Here is a 25,368-nt window from a genome sequence, read left to right on the forward strand (position 1 = left end):
AAACTCCATTCGGCTTTCCAAACATCATCAGGGTTGAAATCGCATTGTCGAGGCGGTGGTGAGGGACGTTGCTGAGATCGCGGTGAATGGATGGGGGAGGGATGTGCGACAGCACAGGCAGCCAGGGTGTTGGGGTCGGCTTGAGGGTTCCAGTGATGCACCGCATTGCAGTGTTCAGCTGGACACAAACAAGTCGAGTGTGGCTACTCTCCGTCAATACCAGTGCACAGTACTCAGCTATGGAGCACACAAGGGCCATCGCTGATGTCCATAACCACTGAGATGACTGACAGTGACCCCCAGCCATTCAGAGAGGAACAGAGACGGTACAGACAGCAAATATAACAACCACACAACCTAGAGAGGATTGCTAAATGATTATATTTGTTAAGAAAATGAAAAATAGCGAGTGGTTTTACCGACGTTTATCCTATATACATTTATTTCAGTCAAACTCGTATTTTTGGGGGAATTCCACGTTTAACAAGCTTAACTATAGTTAATTAATAAATCCTTACTGGCACATATATCTAAGAAGAAGATATTTAATTTTCAAATACCTCTACAAAGATTTTTGTAGGTAGAAATAAGGCAGATTAATGTATGTTTGAGTGTTGGGTGGTGGGTGGTTTCCTCTAATAAAGTTGAGAGTGTATTTCTCGCTGCCGTGTCAGCCCATTGTCATTCAAAGAGAGCAAGAGAAAGTGCACTCTCAACCTGAGTAGAGGCAGCCACCGAACACTACTAACATATCATTAAATCTCAATAAAAAACAGATGAAACCCACAGATTAACGTACGTTTTCATCTATAGAATCTGTTGTGGTTTAAACATTTTGAATGCTTTGTCGCTCAAATTCTGAGTGTCTGAGTGGGAAATCTACACTCACAGCAAAGTTAGAAGTGGGGTTGCTGCTAATAGGTTCCAGTGGGGGTGTGACTTAAAATACATCTTATAATGCAAAATGATCAATTCCCATTCCTCCTGCACTATCGTTAAAATCACTGCAGTACACATTCCGATTTAAAGGAGAGCCAAATCTCTCACAGTAATCATACACCTACCTAGGAATTAGTGATGAGCAGATACTGCAGCTTTAAAAAAGGCAATTTCTTTTGAATGATCATGTTATACAGTCACAGAGTTCTTCCTCCAAGCTAGAAGACATTACCATTAGGTGCATGAAACTTTTAAAGTAAAGGATGGGAAAGCTAAAAATGTTAGAGGTCTCAATCAATAATGAATGCGTCTCATAAATTAATAACACGAGATTTTCCTTCAGAAATAAAACGGATTTGTACTTTGCTGGAAAAGCTCTAGACACGAAAGCAAACCATTAGCTGTCTCTTGTCACACATGATCAGTGCTCACAGCGGCCTGCTACAGAACCCTTCCCATGGCAATGACCTTCACACACACTGCCAGCAGGCACGTGACTGGACTCTTCAAGAGGTCAAACTGTCACGGCTACTTCATCAAACAATGCTATAGCTAAAACCTTCCTGCTGCTTCCTGGTACCTAATCACGTCATGTGATACTGTTCACCAATGGACAGGCTGCAATCAGACCATGTAACCTACAGCAAAGGCACCAGGAGGCAGCATGATATTGTATTTGAAATACTTCACACAATTAACACAACCAAAAGATTCCCAATTAAAGGGGGGCAGCGGATTTTAAAGAGCACCTTTAAAAAGTAACAGCTTGGTAAAGTTATGATATATCAGAGTGTAGCTTATAGGTAAAGGTATGAAATATCAGAGTGTAACTTATAGGTAAAGGTATGATATATCAGAGTGTAACTTTTAGGTAAAGGTATGATATATCAGAGTGTAACTTATAGGTAAAGGTATGATATATCAGAGTGGTTCAGTCTCAGAGTGGTCATGGTGTTGTTATTACTGTCATGTGGACAACCTTCCACTAAGACCTGGGCTAATACATTTTGATCTTTGACTTCCAACCTTGGCTGGATTTGTGCCAGCGACCCGGAGGTGAGAGGCTTCCTTTCCACTGAGCCCCCAGTTCAATCCCCCACACGCTCCACCCAATGCCTCATAGAGCACACACTCTATTTAAAGCCCTCCTATCATATCTAACATGCTTGTCTCCAGCCCCACAGCAATCTGAGGTATGGCTAGCATGAGAAGCCAGCTGCTACTTTCAATCGGTAGGGAATGTTAATTAGAGGAAACTAATTCATTCTTTTAAGATTTACCCCCACAAAAAATACCACTTGATACTGTAGGTATAGGCTCAGGGCTGGGTTGTGTCCAACGTTAACCTCTTCTTTTTCTTAAAAGAATAAAGGAATTTTACATTATAAACAAGATACTACAATCAAAATGAAACCACTTCCATCAACTAAATCATTTCTCTCACACTATTCAAGTATGAACGCAGTGTTTATGAGTATTATTTTTACTTTAGCTGTACCCTGTGTTGTCCACAGAGCTGCAATATAGTATAATCCTGATCCTTTTGATTATGTTATATTTCTCAGCTTTTACTAAAGAGCATTCGCCAGGAGAAAGAATTTCTCTCATGATATTCTGACATATTTTTAAAAAGCTGATATAAGGAAAGCAGGGTCATAATTAAAATGTAACCCTGCGGTTAGTTTAAGACGTATGGCACTTCACTCTTACAGTCTGAAACTCTTATTTATTAGCAGAAGGGAGATTCTACACCAGAAAGTGTAAGTGAGGCTGCTGCCTGCCAATATTACTGGGCCTACTCCGCTTAATTTGCACAAAATATTCTGAGTAGAACACAAAATATAAGAACATCAGGAATGTTTGGAAAACAGAAGGCAGAAGCGAATGTTGTACTTTCAATTTTTATTTTTATGAAAAAGACCTAGGAGTTTATGTTGACTCAGAAATGTCTTCATCTAGACAATGTGGGGAAGCTATAAAAAAGGCCAACAAGATGCTCGGATATATTGTGAGTAGTGTTGAATTTAAATCAAGGGAAGTATAATGTTAAAACTTTACAATGCATTAGTAAGACCTCACCTAGAATACTGTGTTCAGTTCTGGTCACCTCGTTACAAAAAGGATATTGCTGCTCTAGAAAGAGTGCAAAGACGAGCGACCAGAATTATCCCGGCTTTAAAAGGCATGTTGTACGCAGACAGGCTCAAAGAATTGAATCTATTCAGTCTTGAAAAAAGAAGACTATGCGGTGATCTGATTCAAGCATTCAAAATCCTAAAAGGTATAGACAATGTCGAACCAGGGGACTTTTTTGACCTGAAAAAAGAAACAAGGACCAGGGGTCACAAATGGAGATTAGATAAAGGGGCATTCAGAACAGAAAATAGGAGGCACTTTTTTACACAGAGAATTGTGAGGGTCTGGAACCAACTCCCCAGTAATGTTGTTGAATCTGACACCTTGGGATCATTCAAGAAGCTGCTTGATGAGATTCTGGGATCAATAAGCTACTAACAACCAAACGAGCAAGATGGGCTGAATGGCCTCCTCTCGTTTGTAAACTTATGTTCTTATGTTCTTATGTTCTAATGTGTTTGAGATGAAACTATTACAGAGCTCTGCGTAAAAAAAAGAAGTCCTCTTGACCTTGTGTTCAAGCATACTCCTCAGCTTCCATTTCCTACTCTGTGCTGATTTTACCTCAGGATATTGGGGAGCATGGAATAGAAAAGAGACAGTCCACTCAGAAAAGGGCAGTGGACTCATCATAGGTCACATGATGGTGAAGCGAGCGATTTCAAAGGGATGGAAGTACAGTTGCGGTTGCAATACATTAACCTATTTAACCTAAATAGCATTTTAGATAATAAGTAGTTGAAAAGCATTTTTTAAATGTAGTTACATCTGTACATTTAAACAGGATCAGATATATAAATTTCTTGATATTTTGAACCCAATTAGTAGTATTCCCTTATTTAGGAGTGTATGAAGCCCCCTTTCATGTGTATTTTTCAAGCTGGTGTAGTACAAACACAGGAAGCACTCAGCAGTGCAGTCATGTTTATCACGTTCCCAGGTTGCTGGCTGGTTCATGCATACAGTGATTCAGGACTCTGAAGAGGTGTTTAACATGGCATGACAAACACATTCACTCTCACTCTGAAAGCATGCTCAGTTAAGAGCACCTACATTCAATTGCAGGGCCTACAATCCTTGGGTCAGGTTACACACACTCAGACCGGGTGCTTACTAATGGCTCTTTACACCAAAGAAAACCGTTTGCATTACACACTGACGTACAATAATGGAAAGCAAGATATCAACTACAACATGTTATGTACTGACTGCCATAGTGGAGACACTAAAAAGCACCATTGTGACAATCATTATATTCTTTGGCTTTCCATCTAGCTTGCAAACTGCATACAGTGGCTCATATAGCAGCAAGCCATGGACCTTGCTAGTGTCTATCCCAGCTGCTGCATCTCTCACATCATTTATTTTACAGTGATGTATCTTTAGTGTAATAACATCTAAATGTAAAATATTGTATACTGTTGTGAGGAGCTACTGATCTTCTATATACAAGAAAGTCAGAAAGTCAATGTGCCAATGGAAAAGCTCCTTTACATTTCATAGCCAATCTGCGACAGCAACATGCAAGTTGAAGTAGCCTTCCAAAGTACAAAAGCATGCTAGTCAGCATATCAATAAAAGTTGAACTGTCTACAAATGTAATGTTGCATGTACACCTGCCAATAGACAGCAAAGGAGAAGACATGTGAGTGAGTTTGGAACATTTTTTTGGCATCAATGTTAGCAGTCAAAGGAAACAGCAAGGCATATTCCCAATAGTCTCCGCTCTCCCTCATTTGGATGGGCTGACCTTGGCATCTCTGAAGTAGGGGGTTTGTTTTGTAAATACTGTACCTGCAAGAGCCTTGATCCTGGATCTCTCGAACAGCCTGGCGGAGCTGTTGTCATTGTCCAGATCCTCATCCAGGCACTCCCAGCGAGTGTTCACATTGCTGTACTGCTGCTGAACCTCCAACTCATCGAAGTCTGTGCTGGAGGTCATGGTCCTGCCGCTTTGCTAGGAAACAACAGACCTCTGCAAAATAACATTGCACTGGATCAGTACACAGCAGTGTCTTCAATAATACATGACAACCTGCAGTCCATTCGGGACCCGACCTCACTATGCTGCTGTTGTCAAGACATATCTCACTGCCCTTTGTGAAACATGTTCTGTGTGTGTCCACTAGGTGGAGTATCTCTCTGTACACAGCAAGCTGGCTCCCGCAGTAAAGGCTTGCCAGTCATTTTTTAAAACACAGATAAAGTGTATAAAACTGGACTACAAGTGCATGTTTTGGGGGTAAAACCATTATGGTGAATTGTGATACAGAACTTTCTTACATGATAGAGGTTTTGCATCACGATAACATGAACAAAAGCACTACATTCTGCAGCTATTTGTAGTGCACAAAGTGTTTCTTAAATGATAAGCAAGTCTGTTAGTAACACACATGAATAATGTAAGTGTGACCCAGGTATGCATGTATCTACCTACGTACAGACAGATGGACCGGTTCCACCAGTAATAATGTAACACAGGTGCATAAAGACAGACAGACGGCCATCCTCCTATTCCCTTGGATTCCAATACTCTCAATAAGTTGTATTGTGACCCTGTTTATTGTGATTTGATTCCTATTATAACTTTATGACATTTAAGCATTTCAAATGACTATATCTTGAACAGGCTTAGCTATGAATATTATATTGAAAGAACAACAATTTTATTAATGCATTCTGAATGTACATAATCCAGTTTACACATCTAAACCAAAAGTTCATCATCATCATTATCATCATCATCATCATCATAATAATAATAATAATTTCACAAATTCCACTTCATAAGAAACAATGGGCTCTATATAAAAATAAGCTTGATATTTATGCATTTTTTCTTTACTGTTAGTAATTAAACCTTCAATATTCCAGAACAGTTTCAGTAATATCAAACTTAATTTTATTCTTAAAAACAGACTTTAATAAAAACATTCTTGATGTAACTCTTCAGTTAAGCTTTGTGAATACAGACAAGTATTTCAAAACGCAGGTCAGGATATCTTATCTCTAGATCTCCTCTGCCTTTCAGCCCCGCTGCTGCTGCTGTTTTTTTCTTGTATTGCAGACTCATTTCTAGCGCCTGCCCTCCCCCTTCAGTTTGAACAGAACCAACTACAATCAGCAGGGATGAAGCAGAATGCAGTAACTGACATTGGGAGGGCTGTGCCGAGGGGAAGGGGATTCTCAGAAAGCAGAGTAAAGGAGTGGCTTCTGATAGCTATCGCACAGCTTGGTTATCACCGCAGGACAGACACAGGGTGCTGCCGTGGCTCAGAGCGCACTTCTGAGCAGCTCGGCAATTTGAATGATGCCAGTAACTCTCGCAACACACCAGCTGCCTTAAATATCTTAAATGCTGTTTGTGCAGCAGCTGCCAGCCCTTCCCGTTCTGTGTTTGATACACAGGCAGGAGTCAGCAGGGCTGTCCAAGCAGTTTGATGTGAGAGCTGCAGGCTCTGAAACAGAAGCGTTTCAGCAAAGGGGACTGCCATTTCAGTCTTTGAGTACAAGGAGATGCCCCACCCCCAGTCGTTCTGCATTGGATGTAAATGAACAAGCCTGTCAGTACCACGGCTGTACATGCAAAATGAGTCATCTGTGACATGAGCAGATTACTGACCTCCATCCATCGTATGCACATGTGAAAATGTTACTTTGACATACTGACACCCGCCTCCATATATCCCATATGCATCCCCAGATTCTCATACCTCCTGCTAAAGAACTTCCAAACCAAGTGTCATCACAGCTGAGAAAGCACTTCTCCAGATGCAGGTGACATACTGATTACTTACCTTCAGATTCGAATACTCGAAAACGTCTTTAAAGATGTACACCTTTCAAATAATCCCAAGGCAAAGATGTATGATATACTGAGAGACAGGCTCCATATAACCCAAAATTATGAAGTTTATTAGTGCTAAAGAAGCTCTTCAGCAACTTTCACCACAATTAGGCAAGAGATTCTCTAGCAAGTTATGGGCTCTATTGTTAGCTGCAATACCTTTAATGAATGTTGAGTTTGTTGGGTGGTTCTGTCAGTACTTCCAGAATGACGAGGCTAGCCATGCCACATTCAATCTCAACATACCAGTGTGTTTTATAACAGGCTCAATCTATTCTTGAAGTGCAGACAGTGTATCGGCATCACAAACGTCCTGACAACACACCCCAGAGCCCCGTCATCTCTCAACATAAAAGGAGCATATCTGAGCACTGTTTCTAAAAGCACTGTATTAATGGAGGCAGGGCGTTCCCGCTCCCACAATTCCCCTTCCATAGAGGAGCTGTCATCAGGCAGTGCTGATTCAATCGGGAACGTTTGGTGAGGGCAGTTGCACTGAGACAGGCAGGCAGGGTGCTGTGTATACCGGAACATGTTTTGTTCCCTAAGCAAGTTCCTCGTGCCAGAGGTTGAAAATGAAAGGCTGGACTGTGTGGTGCTTTAGAGACGTGCACCTTGTGCTGAGATCACTTTGTGTCATCCATGTTATCTTCATTTTTAATTTCCTCCCTGTTTAAAGAGTAAGTAGCGGGGATCTGACAAATATTGTGTTACAAGTCCCCACGTGCTGCTACAACTTTAAAGTTATAACTTAAGTGTAAAGATTTGTCAGGATGTTATTTAAACAGCTGTAGCAACACGTGGGGGAGTATAAAGCTATATTTTTCAGAACCCTGCTACTTCCTCTTTAATATCATGCTATGTGTGTTCTCCATCATTCTCTATTCAGTATTTACCATGCTTTCTATTCCAGAAGGAATGCCCCTTGTTAAACCACTGGGTTTGCGTCTGAAAAGACTCCTGGATTTTCTATAGTGAGGGGGTTTGTAAAATGACCACTAGGGGTGTCATTTCTACAAACAGGACTTAAACTAGAACTACAGAGTTCAGGTAAAATCAGCCTTAAACTGACAGTCCCTGCATCACGAGTAGAGCCTGTGGTGAACGCCACATCCTGGATGCATTGCAGCTGCAGGCTCTAGCTTCATGGTTGTGGCTGTTTCCATATCAGAAAGGAAACCTTTTTTGACTCATTCTAGGAAGTCACCCTATTGTCCTTTTCTCTTAGGAAATAAACATAAGTAAAACCAGGTCAAATACTGTAGAGCCCAATATAATCTTGATGCAGTAGTGTGAGCACACTCAGACTAGACCTGCTGTTTGTCTTCCCCCAGAGTTTGGATCCTCAGTAGATAAGCATCATATTGACAAGGAACAGACACCGCAGAATGTTCAAATCTGCCTCTCTTCTTTAACCAGCACTTTCATTTGCAAAGTGTCTGAGTACAGCCTGCATGCTGCTTCTTAGTACCACTGCACCTCTGATTGAGGTTTCCTTAAGTCTGATACCAAATGATTTATTAGCAGTAGTCATTGCTTAATATTGAAGTACTGTGGTCTGAGCAGGATACAGAATGCTAGTAATACAGGATACTGAACAAGTGCATCATTTTAACACTGATGCACTTCTGAGTGGGAGTCGTGCACATATAGAATATTGAAGAAGAAATTTAGTATGGCTTTTTTGTAAAGGCTCCCCATACCAAATGAACTGCAATAGTTTTGTATTATGGACCAATTGTAGCACAAGGCTGACGTTGCTAGGATGCAACCACAGTGGTTATATTGTAATATTTTGACACGTCCATGGTGAAGCCAGAAACTGGTAATGCATTGCTCTACCCCGGTCCCATATCAGTGCCAGACAGACAGTATGCTACTGTACCAGGATCACTACGGGACATGCTCTGAATCCTTCTACTGCCATTGCTGGTTAGAAGTGCAGTGGTCTGCTAATTGTTCTGCTGGGGTTTCTACAGGGCAATACTCAGGAGTTATAATGGGACTCCAGTGGGGTTTCTCAAAACTATTCAGAAAGGGGAACAAGCTGAGAAAGAATTGTGACAGTGAGCACGGAGAAGCGAAGCCTGCAGTAAAGGAGCAGAGGCTCTTTATCTGTTTGGAGCAGGGCTATTCTGCCGCTCTGAATGATCTCAGTATTTCCACTCCACCCACACTGGGAGTCCTCTTATCTTACAGGCCCAGCTCGGGGATTCTCCTGGTCTCTCTGGGGCTGCGGCAGCCATTAGTGAATAAACTGTCACTTCCTCCCACGAGGCTTCACTTCTTAAAGGAGTGCGAACCAAGGTTTTGAAATCCATTCTCTCGTCTCTTACTAGCACCAGTAACATTACCACTTATACAAGTTCTTGTGTTTAATCTCTATTTTATTTTTAAATAAATATTGCATCCTAGTTCCTAATCACTTCTTGTGTTCTAGCTCAAACTCACTCTAACCCAATCAAGATGCCGTGACCCACAGCAAGGGTGCCAGGATCCAGGGGGTTTTAAATCTTTGAATAATCTTCATGTACTAAACAAGTGAAGCACATGTTTTGACATTAAAACATTTCCATATTTAGAATAGGTGTAACCAATCAACCGATCCATCAATACCTTCCTCAGAAACACCCCATCAGAGGACGCTTACTAATGAGCAACGACTGACGAACATTCAGACTCTAAAACAGTACCACTCCTGCGTTCAGTGCAGACGCTGCTCCACTGTTTATCACATGTGACTGAACCCTAAAGGTTTACTGCAGCACTGTATACCGTGGTAAACGCTACTAGTAAAGCCTGGTAAAGTACACAAACTACTCTTTACCATGCTACATAGGGGCACTTAGCATGCACAATACTGGTCACGCAGAAAGGGCTTCCACGCTTTGTAAAATCTCTCAGTGTGAACTATATCTGTCAGCGTGCTTTTGAATAGAACTGGAGTCCAAACTACTCTGTCTTCAGGTAGAGTGCTAAGTCACAAGCTCAAGGCTCTACTCTGATATATTTCCTTGCATGTTGTGGGCTTTACACAGTAAAGGCTTGAGTGCAGTGCAGTGCAGTGTTCTATGTTGGAATGCAGGTTTTAAAAGAGGTCCATCTAAATCTGCTATATTAAATCCAGCGCTGTGACCCTCTGTATCCTGTTACATGCATTGCATGCTGAACACTGCAAAGCACTGTGCTGCGCTCACTCATTTTTATTAGCACCAGACAGGAACGCTGTGCTCAAGAGTGGAAGAAATAACCCGGACATTGTTATTCCATTTCCTGCTTTAAAACTCTTGTTAGCATTACAACATTCTCAATGTATCCTGCTACTTTACCACACCACCAATCCACTTACTGTGCAGCTCCCACCTGGGTCTGTACTGTGTGGGTGAGATGGGGTGCTAATACTAAACGAACACAATAGCACAAGTTATAAACCCTTTAAAAACCTGTTCCTACAGTGTAGCAGAACACAGTCACTGACCATACAGGGCAATGCCTGGATTGATAAACATGTGAAACTACTAACACCAGTTCAAATGAACATTTCAACTGTTTTAACTTAATATACCGATACGATCAAGTAAGACAATCAAAATACTGTATACATCCCCCAACACAGACAAAATTACATCTTAGACAAAAAATATAAGGGTGGCTTATGTACTGTATGTATTGATAGACAGGCACCATATAACCTCAGATTCCTATTCTCTATTAAAGAATGTCTTTACCAAGTTTCATGGCTATTAGATAAGCGGTCCTCTGGACATACATATAATATACTGCACAGGGACCCAATTTCAAGGGAATATTAAAACAAAAGGATCCTGAAGATGCCCCCCAGTCCTGTGGAGCTGGCTATGACCTCGAGCTGCTGGTTTTCATCCTTGTCAGCTGAGTTCACACATAACCGTGGCGACAGCATTTGCAATCTTAGTGCATTAACAACCCATACGGAAAATAAATATATTTTTAATATATGCAATTATATATTTTTTAAACCTGAAATGTATTTATAATATATTTTCTTAAACATGACATGTTGCTTAAATATATTTATAATATACTATAAATGTATTTTGTAAATCAACATATTCACATTTATACATTTTATCTTTCTAAATTATATTCAAAATACATTGAAAAATATGTTGTAAATAAATATATTCACATTAATATATTTAAAAGTGTATATATGTATATATTGCATATAATGGGAGACTGTGACGGTCAGGCAGCACTAAATTTAAAACAAGAAGGCTTCATAAGTTTATCCATGTACAGCAGATAAAAACACAGACACTGTGATTTTAATTCGGTAAATAAGTTTATTCTTGACGGAACAAATATGGTCGTTAATCAATCTTTCTGCAGATACCGAAGTGTTACAGATATCTCATAAAAAATAACTGGGCTAAGCCTAGTATTTAGAAGAAAAAAAAAGAGAGGTCAATAACAATCAAGGACACAATAGGCTGTTCATATTTCAAGCCTGTTCATAAGCTGTTCATAGTTCAAGTCACCTTATATTTAAACTGTATGCCCACCAATATGAAAAAAAGAATGAAATTGTAAAAATGTATTTCCAGTTTATTAGTGTATTTTTTTTTTTACTTTCATAGCTCTATTTTCAGCAACAATTCAATAGCTATTAATGAATTTTTAATTGGAAGCAGCAGTTTTTTGTAACGTCTCATAGTTTCAGAAGAACAATGTTAGCAGGTCTACAGAGAAGCAGCCCAAACACCTGTTGTACTGCAAACAGCCTTTTAGCATATGTTGAAAGCTTTTCATTTTTGTACTTGAGTGTTTTATATACACTGAATTTTTACAAAATGTTGATATATTCCGTTATGTTTAAAGATAGTAGTTATTTTTAAGTGAAATTGTGGAATTCCATTCCTTTCTTATTTATTTGCTTCATATCTGTTTGGTGGAACACATGCAAAATATGGTGTGTGTCCAGGCACTTTACAAAAACACATTTCTGTAGAATTACTTGAGCATCAATTGCTACCAGACGATCATCTTTATTAACTGGAATAATGTGTTCCAGTGAGAGCTGAACAATTTGCTGTTCTAAATTGTAACCAAAACATGTCATACAAAAAACAAAAAGTATGTGTTAAGTTTCCATAATTTGCGCAGCACTGCAGGGTTGCAATATTGTAAACTTACTGATGTAGAACTTAATCGCCTGATTATAAGGAAGGCTCTTTCCTTGGCTGTTGCATGTTATTGTGGTACAGTCTGCTTTAGTAGCAAAACAGTGTATATGACTTGTTAAATAAATTCATTTTTTGTTAGCCTGGTGAGTCGGTTTTTTTTTTGTTTATGACACCAATATGGTAATTACATGCAGATTTTTTTTTTTTTATTAAAAATGTTTTAAATTTAAAGTCATGTATGAAGAATATATTATTTATGTAGCCTACTTTTTAAAAGGTACTAAATATTTACTGGGCATTGTTATACAGTATATTCATATACCAAAGATTACATTATGTAATATATTGTGAATACATTATATAATACATGTTTATTAAATATATTGAATAATAGATTTCTAAAAAATACATGGACAATATAATTGATATATTGTTACTGAAATTATATTTTAAATATATTTAAAATATGTTTAAGCAAATACATTGTAAATACATTTTCCATATGATGAAAACGGGCCAATTTTGTAATATGTTAAATATATTTTATATAACATTACATACATAATACATATATTTTTCCATATATTTTATCATTCCCAAAGACTATGAGTTTTATATGAATAATATGTTTACAAAAATATATTTAAAATATATATATTTTTTAGTATGGGAAGGCCAGTTATTAAAGTAAACATTTCATTCATTCACTGGCAAACTGTACTCGTGGTTTCTGATCTGATATTACAGCTCTGGCCAAAAGTTTTGCATCACGTACAAAGTCTACCGGAAGCCATAATAGTAGTACAGTATTTCATGTTAGATTTAGAAATGCCACATTTTTAAATTTGTGTCAGTTTTTCCGTTAAGTATATGGAAAACTACGAAGCGGTATATAATTCAATATGTTAACATCACATTATTCAGTAGGTTTCATTTGACTTTATGAAGCAGAATGTGTTAATTCTATAGGGGGGTGCAAAACATTTGGCCGGAGCTGTAGATAGAGGTTTCAAGTTAGTCTTCAATCATGTTATAAAAGATGATGAAATTATTAAACCTTCTGTCCTGGATAACCACGACCTACAGTTGTACAAATCTAAGTTTGACATACGGACAGACGGGTCAGATTCTGATAATCTCAATAACTTTTGTTAACGAATGTCCACGCCAAGTTTGATTATAATTAAATAAGCGCTTCTAAAGATACATGTGAAAATGTTAACAGTGACATATGAACAGGATTCTATTCAGTAACATTAGATTCTGAATATCGTACGCTAAAGAATTCCTTTTCAAGTTTCTTCTGCTTATCCTTTTTAATATATATTACTAGTGGACAGCTTCCTGCAGCGTTATAAAATAGTTCCAGGATTTCTTAGTTGTATGTTTTATAACACCTTATTGATATAACCTGCTAATACCACAGGGGTATTTTATATGTACATTTGTATAATATTGAATTCCTCACCTGCGGAGCATGTCTTAGTGTGTTCTGTATAATACGTTCTTGTTGTTTCTGCGAAGGTCATTGTTTATCATGCTTATGTGCTGTTCCAGCAACAGCAATCTATTTAAAGTTACCTCTTAAAAAAGTTAGACTTTTGACCTTCGAGGGAAACCCCAAAAATAAAAATCTGACAAGAAATCCATGGAAAGTTAAAGTAATATTCTATGCTTGCAGTGGGGAAAAAAATCAATCCTAACCTACCCCTTCTCTTCTAAAGAACTCTAAATAATATTCAGATGACACATCCTGCAAATAAATAGCTGGAACAACCATTTCCCACAGTAGAGGAAGCTTTGTTTCTTGCATGATTGAAATCCACATATTGGATTGAGGTACAATAGAATTTGCATGTCACTCTTAAATATAGAAACAATATTCAACAGTGAAGCAGTGTGCCACATGCTGTGTTGAGAACGCAACATTAATCACACAGTTTCATGAACTCGGAGAGAGGCTTCACCACACTGAAGCACATGATTGAGACCAGGAGCCTCCCAGTGGGTGCAATCAGACACGGCTCTGAGTGGCTTGCAAGGAAAGCTGTAGCTCTGAAAGGATGAATTCAGAGTAAAAGGGGCTCTGAAATGTTAATCTGAAATCGCTTCTGCCGTGTATAAAAGACCAACATACTAATGTCTGTTCCATGCTAAAAGACTTGCTAGTTACTGCCTGATCAATTTATTCTGCTGTATGCACAAGAGCCTACATTAGGGTGGAGCAGTCAAAAAGGGTCCCCCTTGCTTAAATGTATTATTATTATTATTATTTATTTCTTAGCAGACGCCCTTATCCAGGGCGACTTACAATTGTTACAAGATATCACATTATACATTATTTCACATTATACAGATATCACATTATTTTTACATACAATTACCCATTTATACAGTTGGGTTTTTACTGGAGCAATCTAGGTAAAGTACCTTGCTCAAGGGTACAACAGCAGTGTCCCCCACTGGGGATTGAACCCACGACCCTCCGGTCAAGAGTCCAGAGCCCTAACCACTACTCCACACTGCTGCCCGACATGTACCTTCCCCATCCAAGTTCCTCATGTGAGAGGTTGAAATGAAAGGAACCCTTTTAGACAGCAGCACCCTGACACTTGCTGGCAAGCTCTCTAATGTACTCAGTGAAATCAACTGCTTTATTCAGCAGTCACTAAGTACATGACAAAGTTTACTTTTGCATGAAGCAAACAGGAACATATTGGACTTCATGCTAGGCAGAACAGATTTCTGATAATCATTTCAGCGCTCCTTTTATTCTGAATTCATCCTTTCAGAGCTCCAGCTTTCCTTTGCAAGCCACTCAGAGTGGTGTCTGATTGCACCCACTGGGAAGCTCCTGGTCTCAATCATGTGCTTCAGTGTGGTGAAGCCTCTCTCCGAGTTCATGAAACTGTGTGATTAATGTTGCGTTCTCAACAGAGCATGTGGCACACTGCTTCACTGTTGAACATTGTTTCTATATTTAAAAGAGTGACATACAAAACATATTGTACCAACACAGAGAGACCAGCTGCAACAAAACGGGGTGTCGGGTTATTCAGTTCTTTGTAGTTGAATTTGAACACGCTTGTTTCATGCCATGAAGGTATTCCTGTAACCCAGCTGTATCTGTATCTTCAAGCTGCCTGTCCCAAGTTGAGAAGAATTTGATTTTCAGATACTCATTTTTTTGGAACAAATCTTTTGCGCTTCTTACTGGTTTTATCATTACATTATTTTATTCCTCTCTGACAGTGTTCCTTCGCCTTTGCAAAAAGTGTTTGAAATATTTCAGTTAATGTGTTAAACCCGGGGATCCAGGAGGCTGACTTCACAATGGCTGATCATTTTTGGGTGGGATGAGAACATGTTGGGAACATGAAGAGCACTCCAACACTCTTACTGCAGACTAAGGCAGTGTCAGATCAACATTGTGTGATAAGGTTGCTATTGTGGTTTGTATTAGATGTGGGAGGAGCAACCTGATCCTTTAAAAGCTACAAGAAATAGAAGTCTACAGTTATTTATTTCAGCATTTATTTTGCAAACCTCCAAAAATGCTAATGCAAAGGTATTCATACCCTGACAAGGAAAATTAAATTAATAGCTAGTTGAGGCCCCTTTAGCAATAATAACCTCTTTGAAATGATTAGGATATTTGTCAATGAGCTTTTGGCACGATTCTTTAGTGACGTTGACCATTCTTCAACGCAAAATTGTTCCAGTTCATTCAAATTCTGAGGTCTCTTGTGCACAGCCTTCTTCAACTCATACCAAAGAGTCTCAATCGGATTTAGATCTGGACTTTGACTAGGCCATTCCAGAACCTTGATTCTATTCTTTAACCATTCTGAAGTAGATTTTGATGTGTGCTTTGGATCGTTGTTGAGTTGGAACATCCAGTTGAGCTTTAAACCAAGTTTTGTAGCAGAGGGTTTCAGATGAATGGCCAATATCTTTTGGTATGCTATGGAATCCATTTTACCATGTATGGGAACTAAATTTCCTGTGCGATTAGAGGAAAAACAGCCCCATAGAAGGATATTACCACCTCCATGCTTGACAGTAGGTATGGTGTTCTTTTCTTTGTACACCTCACCAGACTTTCTCCAAATGTAATGACTATCAGTGTGACCAAATAGCTCAAATTTTGTTTCATCAATCCACAAAACTTTTGACCAGAACTCATGCAAAATTCAAGTGATTGTCCTAAGAGTGTCTTTTTCCTTGGCCTGCGACCATTGAGACCTTCATCATGCAATACTGAACCTATGGTTGAAATGGAAACCCCAGTCCCACTTGCAGCTAATTCACTTTGAATATCTTTGGCAGTCAATCTCGGATTGTTATTAACCTTCCTCACAATTCTTCTACTTGTTCTTGGTGAAAGAACCTTCTTTCTTCCAGACTGAGGGAGTGTTGTGACAGGACCATGAGTCTTGTACTTCTTGATAATAGAAACAATAGTTGAAATTGGGATACTCAAGTGCTTGGAAATCTTCTTGTATCCTTCTCCAGCTTTATGACAATAAATCATTTTCTGCCTAAGGTCTTCAGATAGCTCTTTACTTTTTCCCATATTGACTTATTGATAATGACAGCAATCAACCTATGCCTAACATGTTATACTCTCTAAGAATGTTCACCTACAATCCAGCATTTTCCAGACTTTTCTAGAATTAGGTTCTGCATTATCATATTGAAATTTCTAGCACCTTTTGTTACTAGTTTAATAGACAATTTCTAGACAATACAATTTCTAGATTATAGCACAGCAGTCTCTCTGCGCTCTCTCACGCAGTCTCTCTGCGCTCTCTCACGCAGTCTCTCTGCGCTCTCACGCAGCCTCTATGCGCTCTCTCACACAGCCTCTCTGCGCTCTCTCACGCAGTCTCTCTGCACTCTCTCACACAGCCTCTCTGCACTCTCTCACGCAGTCTCTCTGCGCTCTCTCACGCAGCCTCTCTGCGCTCTCTCACGCAGTCTCTCTGCGCTCTCTCACACAGCCTCTCTGCACTCTCTCACACAGCCTCTCTGCACTCTCTCACGCAGTCTCTCTGCGCTCTCTCACGCAGTCTCTCTGCGCTCTCTCACGTAGCCTCTCTGAGCTCTCTCACGCAGCCTCTCTGCACTCTCTCACGCAGCATCTCTGCGCTCTCACGCAGCCTCTCTGCGCTCTCTCACACAGCCTCTCACACAGCCTCTCTGCACTCTCTCAAACAGTCTCTCACACAGCCTCTCTGCGCTCTCTCACACAGCCTCTCACACAGCCTCTCTGCACTCTCTCAAACAGTCTCTCACGCAGTCTCTCTGCGCTCTCTCACGCAGTCTCTCTGCGCTCTCTCACGTAGCCTCTCTGAGCTCTCTCACACAGCCTCTCTGCACTCTCTCACGCAGCATCTCTGCGCTCTCACGCAGCCTCTCTGCGCTCTCTCACACAGCCTCTCTGCACTCTCTCACACAGTCTCTCACACAGCCTCTCTGCACTCTCTCACACAGTCTCTCACACAGCCTCTCTGCGCTCTCTCACACAGCCTCTCTGCACTCTCTCACACAGTCTCTCACACAGCCTCTCTGCACTCTCTCACACAGTCTCTCTGCACTCTCTCACACAGTCTCTCACACAGCCTCTCTGCACTCTCTCACACAGTCTCTCTGCACTCTCTCACACAGCCTCTCTGCACTCTCTCACACAGTCTCTCACACAGCCTCTCTGCGCTCTCTCACACAGTCTCTCTGCACTCTCTCACACAGCCTCTCTGCACTCTCTCACACAGTCTCTCACACAGCATCTCTGCGCTCTCACGCAGCCTCTCTGCACTCTCACACAGTCTCTCACACAGCCTCTCTGCACTCTCTCACACAGCCTCTCACACAGCCTCTCTGCACTCTCTCACACAGTCTCTCACACAGCCTCTCTGCACTCTCTCACACAGTCTCTCACACAGCCTCTCTGCGCTCTCTCACACAGTCTCTCTGCACTCTCTCACACAGTCTCTCACACAGCCTCTCTGCACTCTCTCACACAGCCTCTCTGCACTCTCTCACACAGCCTCTCACACAGCCTCTCTGCACTCTCTCACACAGCCTCTCTGCACTCTCTCACACAGCCTCTCACAGTCTCTCTGCACTCTCTCACACAGTCTCTCACACAACCTCTCTGCACTCTCTCACAGTCTCTCACACAGCCTCTCTGCACTCTCTCACACAGCCTCTCTGCACTCTCTCACACAGTCTCTCACACAGCCTCTCTGCACTCTCTCACACAGCCTCTCTGCACTCTCTCACACAGCCTCTCACACAGCCTCTCTGCACTCTCTCACACAGTCTCTCACACAGCCTCTCTGCACTCTCTCACACAGCCTCTCTGCACTCTCTCACACAGTCTCTCACACAGCCTCTCTGCACTCTCTCACACAGCCTCTCTGCACTCTCTCACACAGTCTCTCACACAGCCTCTCTGCACTCTCTCACACAGTCTCTCACACAGCCTCTCTGCACTCTCTCACACAGTCTCTCACACAGCCTCTCTGCACTCTCTCATACAGCCTGCTGCTGCTACAGCTGTGCTCTACATTTCTCCTGTAGTTTATAAATAGATCCACACTGCTTTTAGCTGCCATTTCATAACCCGCCCTTTATGATGCCCTCTACATTTCCATTACCGTCGTGATCACTGTATAGCAGAACTGAAGACACTCAGTAACTAGGGTCAGTAATGCACTTGTATCATACAGTGTGTCTATTAATACATTGAGCTTGGTAATGCTCATTACATCTCTTAATAAAGGTCTGGTTATAAAAAGGTGAAACTTGTTCTGTGCATAATCGCAAAAGAACTTGCCAGGGCATAACAGAACCTCCTTGAAGTACATTTATTCAAAATCCATTTTCCAAAGTTTATAAATAACCCTTTTCATCCACATTCTTAAATGAGTGAGTTGCACAAGTACAGGATTTTAATCACAGACACCGCAGCACTGCGTGCTTCCCTGGTGGCTGTTTACTACATTCTTTGACAGTTTAGTCTTCTCTGCACTCTGCACAGTAAAGTAACCTGACAACAGGCAACACATCTGGTAGTTAATGCAAACATTTTGGCAACCAGAAGTATAATAATTTGAATGAATACACAACAACACACACAAATACAGTAACGTATGTGGAGCAGGGGCAGGGAATGAGTTTTGTGAACCAGAGAGTGTATGGCAGGGAGTGTGGGAGACGTTAGGAACACAAGAGGGAAATCACACACGACTGCACTGCCCTTGTGTGTGTGTGTGTGTGTGTGCGTGGTGTGTGTGTCAGTGTGTGTGTGTCAGTGTGTGTGTGTTTCAGTGTGTGTGTGTGTGTGTGTCAGTGTGTGTGTATGGTATGTGTGTCAGTGTGTGTGTGTGTTGTGTGTGTGTGTGTGTGGTGTGTGTGTGTGTGTGGTGTGTGTCTATGTGTGGTGTGTGTCTATGTGTGGTGTGTGTCTATGTGTGGCGTGTGTCTATGTGTGGTGTGTGTGTGTGTGTGTGTATGGTGTGTGTCTGTGTGGCGTGTGTGTGGTGTGTGTGTGTCAGTGTGTGTGTGGTGTGTGTCTATGTGTGGTGTGTGTGTGTGTGTGGTGTGTGTCTATGTGTGTGTGTGTGGTGTGTGTGTGGTGTGTGTCTATGTGTGGTGTGTGTGTGTGGTGTGTGTCTATGTGTGGTGTGTGTCTATGTGTGGCGTGTGTGTGGGTGTGGTGTGTGTGTGGTGTGTGTCTATGTATGGTGTGTGTCTATGTGTGGCATGTGTGTGGTGTATGTGTGTGTGTGGTGTGTGTCTATGTGTGGTGTGTGTGTGGTGTGTGTCTATGTATGGTGTGTGTCTATGTGTGGTGTGTGTGTGTGTCTATGTGTGGTGTGTGTCTATGTGTGGCGTGTGTGGTGTGTGTGTGTGTGGTGTGTGTGTGTGGTGTGTGTCTATGTGTGGTGTGTGTGTTGGTGTGGTGTGTGTCTATGTGTGGTGTGTGTCTATGTGTGGCGTGTGTGTGGGTGTGGTGTGTGTCTATGTGTGGTGTGTATCTGTGTGGCGTGTGTGTGTGTGTGGTGTGTGTCTATGTGTGGTGTGTGTGGTGTGTCTATGTGTAGTGTGTGTCTATGTGTGGCGTGTGTGTGTGTCTGGGTGTGGTGTGTGTGTGTGTGTGGTGTGTGTCTATGTGTGGTGTGTGTGTGGGTGTGTGTGGTGTGTGTGTGGTGTGTGTCTATGTGTGGCGTGTGTGTGCGTGTGGTGTGTGTGTGGCGTGTGTCTATGTGTGGTGTGTGTGTGTGGGTGTGGTGTGTGTCTATGTGTGTCTATGTGTGGGTGTGGTGTGTGTATGGGTGTGGTGTGTGTGGGTGTGTGGTGTGTGTCTATGTGTGGCGTGTGTGTGGTGTGTGTGTGTGTGGTGTGTGTGTGTCAGTGTGTATGTGTGTCTGTGTGTGTGTGTGGGTGTGGTGTGTGTGGGTGTGTGTGGATAGGGTTGCCACTTTTTCCACAGCCCAAACCCGGACATATTTCTCAGTCAGCCTAGCTCTATCAAAACTACAGTATACTGTAATACAGTGTAACACAACACCACCAGATCTCGGTACAAATCAATGATCATGCAGTATACACAGCATCATGCGTTTGATATTTCTAGCAATCGAACTTGCAAGCCAAAAAAATAGTAGCTATATCGTGGTAGGTTAGAGGCTAATCTTCCCTGAGACAAGCAGCTGTGGTGATGAGTAACGCTGTAGTAAATCAATGCAATGTCTGAAGCGACGATCCTGTCTACCTGCTTTTTTTTCCCAAATAATTTGAGCTTGAAAAGGCTGTTTGTGATGGTCAGAATTATTTTACAGCCATCATGTCATGGGAAATCCCCCTCAATATTAAATATTAACAAACGTTATTAATAGACGTTTAAAACTACAGCACTATTGGTTCTGTGTCGGTAAAAAGACACAAAATGAGTCAAAATGTACTCAAATTTGGTTCAGGTTTTTCAATGTTACTAATGGCTACCACTAAATATGCAATGTTTATACATACACGCACGCATATATGTGGTTTAATTACCATTATATATCATAAGCAACCCATACTTTACTGTAAATGTTATGTATTTAATCACACAGATCAGTGTAATGTAAAGCATTATTCAAATGCTGGGGGCACAGTACAATGTACAGATCAGTGCTAAACAGTACATGTTTACTAAGATAGTGGAAATCCTTTAAGCAGCTAATGTACCGTATAACTGGACATTTTGGCTGGTATTAAATTTGCAGATTTGCTACCTTGGTAGATTTTGACGGCTTTTGAACTGGCATTTATCACTAATTTCAAAAACACTCAAATACATGTTTACTTAATGAAATGTGTCTGCTAAAACAATATCTCATTTACAGTGACTAGTTATAGCATCTACAATGTCACTGCAGCAGAACAACAAAGGCGGCTTTCTAAAAATGAGTTACAATATTTATCGTTCTTATATGCACTTCAATTTTAAGATATCAGTACTTGGAAATGATTACTAATTTCAGTACACTTTAACGATAGGCATTTGATAACTCTCAGTTTTAAAACTTAGCTATGGTTCATTAGCATAACACAGTGGGATGATCATGTAGTAATTGTAGGACAGTATTGTTTCATGTGAAAACTTTAACAATAAAGCCGAAACTAAAACGCTTTAAATTTAAAACTGGTTAACAGACTAGCAAGCACTGGCAAATCAGCTTTTTTATATAAGTTGCAGAACTAATTCATTTTAACATGTTGTTTTGGGACTTTGCGATACCTGCACGGTGGATAGTAACTACACGTATCGACAATAACAATCCAAAGCACATTTGCACCATTGTTACAGATGTTCTAACAAGTCTGGCATAAAACAATTTTAGCTGCTACTTAATTAACCCCTTGTAAAATAAATAAATAAAAATAACACAATACTGCTTAACCTAAACAAGAACAGTCCTAAAGGTACCACAGTAGCAGGCGCAGTTTACACAGCCTCGGAGTTTCTGATTGCATCATAAATTCCAGATTTCCTAAATCCATTGATGGAAATGTCCTGTTTGCTTTTAATTTTTTTAATCAAACTGCCTTCATCGCTCACTGCTATTCTCATATTCACTTTGACATCCGACACATTCTATCCCTTGTCCAGCGAGCGCTTCTTTAACCTGTGCTGCATACCACCAGTCTGGCAGAAGGCGGGATCTCACAATGTATGCCACACTCTGATTGGTGGAAGTATTATTGGCGATCCAATCCAAACCGATAATAAAGCCAAAATAAATTCCACTCCAAAATGTCCCGTTATACGGTATGTAAAAGAAAATATTAAAGGAAGGTTGGTTTTTCTTATGCGTTTCACTTAAAACCAGACATTAGGGCGTCTGGGTTTTGTTTTGTTTTTACCAGCCCACCGAGTAGGCGGACTGAAACTAGCCGGCGTATGGAACTCAACAGCGGGGCGCAGCAGAGGAGGGTCCAGTGGATATCACATCCTTTGTCACTTTACCGACTCGGACGCCGCATGCCCTTTCTGCGGTCAGTCCGAGTCGGTGGCTCACATTTATTTTTCATGCGCCAGACTGCAGCCGTTCTTTCTGTTCCTGAAGAACCTCCTGCTGCAGTTCTGGCTGCATTTTTCTCCCACCCTCCTCATTTTTGGGCACCCTGTTCGTGGCTCCACCGAGGCGAGAGACACCTGGTGAATCTGCTCCTGGCTCTTGCTAGACTGGTCATCTACAAGACCAGGAAGCGTAAGATCACCAGGGAGGGTCTCTTTGACTGTGGGGCGATGTTCAGGGCCCTAGTCTGGTCCAGGGTTAATTTAGAGGACGCCCACGTGGAGTCCACTGGCGACATGGCTGCTTTTGTCGATCCAGTGGGCTCTAGGGGGCGTGCTCTGTACCACCCCCCTTTTGTTTTGACCATTTAATTTACAGACCCTTTTTCTGTTTTTTTTAGTTAAAATTAGTTAATAGCCAGTCCTTGTTAGCACCCCTTTTTGTTTAGGGGTGCTAAACTGCCAGTGGGCAGCTGGTGTAGTCCTACTACTGGGCATTAAATAGGACTACTTTTTCATTTAAAACTGCAAGGCAATAAAGAAAACACACACACACAACAGGAAAGTTGTGATGGTAAAATAGCAGTCACCACGCAACGTGTGTTTTGTTTTTTACCAGCGCGCTGAGTAGATGCCAATTCCCGGACTATCCGTGTCAAACCCAGACAGCTGGCAACCCTAACCAAGGACCTCTCGACTAAAGTGCGAGAGATCCCGGGTTCACGCCCGCCCTCCGCCTGTGTGTGGATTGCCTCGCCCTGTGTGATGCATTAACCGAGATCGCTACTACTACCAATAACAACGCTACTACTTCTAATAGCCAGGACGGGTGCAGAACAAGTTGAATCCCAGTGCACTTACTTGGAGTCCAGTGGACATCATTCAAAAGAAGCTGTTCCTGTTCTGCAGATTGTACAGCTGGCTTTTAGTGTGTTCCTAAAACCGCTGCCAAAAAGGGTTTTGATGTGCTGCTGTAATCCTGTCAGCTCCAGCATCCATGTTTATCCAGCTGTGCTCAAGCTTCTGAAAGCCTTCATGTACTTTCTCCACTAACTGTGCAACATGAGAATGCAGTGCATAATGGATGTGGTTTGATAATGCACTCCACTGTGAGTCAGCCTTGAATACTGGCTGTAGCATCTATAGACACACCGTGCATGACGTCATTGAAACAGACTAACTTAGACTAAAGATAAACAGTTTCCTTACTGTGGATGCCTTTAGCCGCAGGGTTACATCCCTGCTGAGGGATATCTGTGCCTGCTAATACTGCTTTTTCTTGTCCGTTTGTTTGTATGAATTGTATTGTGTTGTGTGTTTTTGCTGCTATGGTGTGAGCCGCTTGGCCAGGTCGTTATTGAAAATGAGAATCTGTTCTCAATTGACTCATCTGGTTAAATAAAGGTAATGCACTGACAGTACTAGCTGCGTGGTGCTCCTATGTAGTGGAGATACCAAATGACTTAAATATGACGTGTGGGTAGGGTTAGAATAATAATCAATTAAGCAATGCTATTGGTATTTTTCTGTCTCTCGATAATTTATCCAACTGAAAAACATAGTATTGCTAATCATTGAAGATGTTAAATAAAATCCCGTTTGAAGTACCTCAGTCTGAATTACTGCATGTCAACAACGGGCCAGCCTGCCATTCATCTTATTTTCCAGGAGTCTTTGCTGTCTGTGTTGCCAATATTAGAAAACATTTTTTGAAACAAATTATCAATGCAAAGTTTCATGAAATTCAGGAAAGCAGTCTGAGATATTGTGCCCTATTCACACAACTTTAAGGACTGTCTGAAGTCATGTTTTGTTAAGTTTTTTTCATAAGCACATACAGGTAATTAAACTGATTTAGAGACTGCGGAGCTCGTCCTTTTTCTGGTTTTATTTTTGGTCACGTGATGTCCCTTTAACGTTATATTGCGCCGACTCCGTTCGGTCAAAGTGAGGGCTCTCAGAGTTTTCTTAATGTTCAAAATACGAAGTCGGCATCTCAAATGGTTCATGTGCACATCACAAACGAGGGTCATTCAATTGATCTAAAGAGCGGTGGATTTTAAAACCTGTCATTTAAATCATTCAATCAGGACCCTCTCTGGTGGCACTTTATATATTTTACAGACTGAAACACAGCAAAGAGACTCGCATGCAGTTTTGAGCATCTTAACACTGGTGGTATTTTGATCTACAGTTTAGATCAATAGAACAGTCCCCACGGCGTCTAAAATACAACTGAAGTGTAAGAGTTTGTAAATATAGTGAGGTAGTGCCATATATAGGGTAGTATTACACTAGTCTATGGAACTACTATAGTAATAATACTAGAAAGTATCATAAAGTTCCACAGTCCATAGAATACAGAACACTATAGAAAATGCTACTGTACTAATCTAAAGAATACTGCAATACTAAAAAATATATACAATGAAAAAAATAACCATTATCCAGACAACTAATGTATTAATAAAATGTAACATGTCTTTCTTTTATTAAAAAAAAAAAAGATTTCAATTATTTTTTTGGTAAACATTGTGATGTAGTTTTCTGTTTGTATTTAGAAGGGATATGTATTTAATAAAATATAAGTTTTACCACACATACAAGTTTCTTGAAGGCAAAAAATGAGACAACGTTTTTATGTCTGAAACCATGGCTATCAAACACAGCATTACATGATTCCCCATATCTACTAGAAACACACAATG

The 25,368-nt window shown here is 40.9% G+C and overlaps 1 protein-coding gene across 3 annotated transcripts in view; it reads right to left on the reverse strand.

Annotated features, from left to right (window-relative positions):
- Nucleotides 1-25,368, reverse strand: part of LOC117420590 (spectrin beta chain, erythrocytic-like) — a 78,912-nt gene that overhangs the window by 51,694 nt on the left and 1,850 nt on the right. For 2 of the 3 annotated variants that reach the window (XR_009307683.1, XM_058991273.1), the window contains exon 2: nucleotides 4,870-5,050. Coding sequence is in view for 2 of the 3 variants with exons in the window: in XM_058991273.1 (XP_058847256.1) it covers nucleotides 4,870-5,017 (148 nt within the window). In the remaining variant the exon portion in view is untranslated. Of the gene's footprint in view, nucleotides 1-4,869; nucleotides 5,051-23,521; nucleotides 23,735-25,368 lie in introns of those variants that run through there. The other variant, XM_058991274.1, reaches the window with a different exon arrangement.

The sequence above is a fragment of the Acipenser ruthenus genome, chromosome 18, assembly GCF_902713425.1.
Source record: "Acipenser ruthenus chromosome 18, fAciRut3.2 maternal haplotype, whole genome shotgun sequence".
In the NCBI taxonomy this organism is placed as follows: domain Eukaryota; kingdom Metazoa; phylum Chordata; class Actinopteri; order Acipenseriformes; family Acipenseridae; genus Acipenser; species Acipenser ruthenus.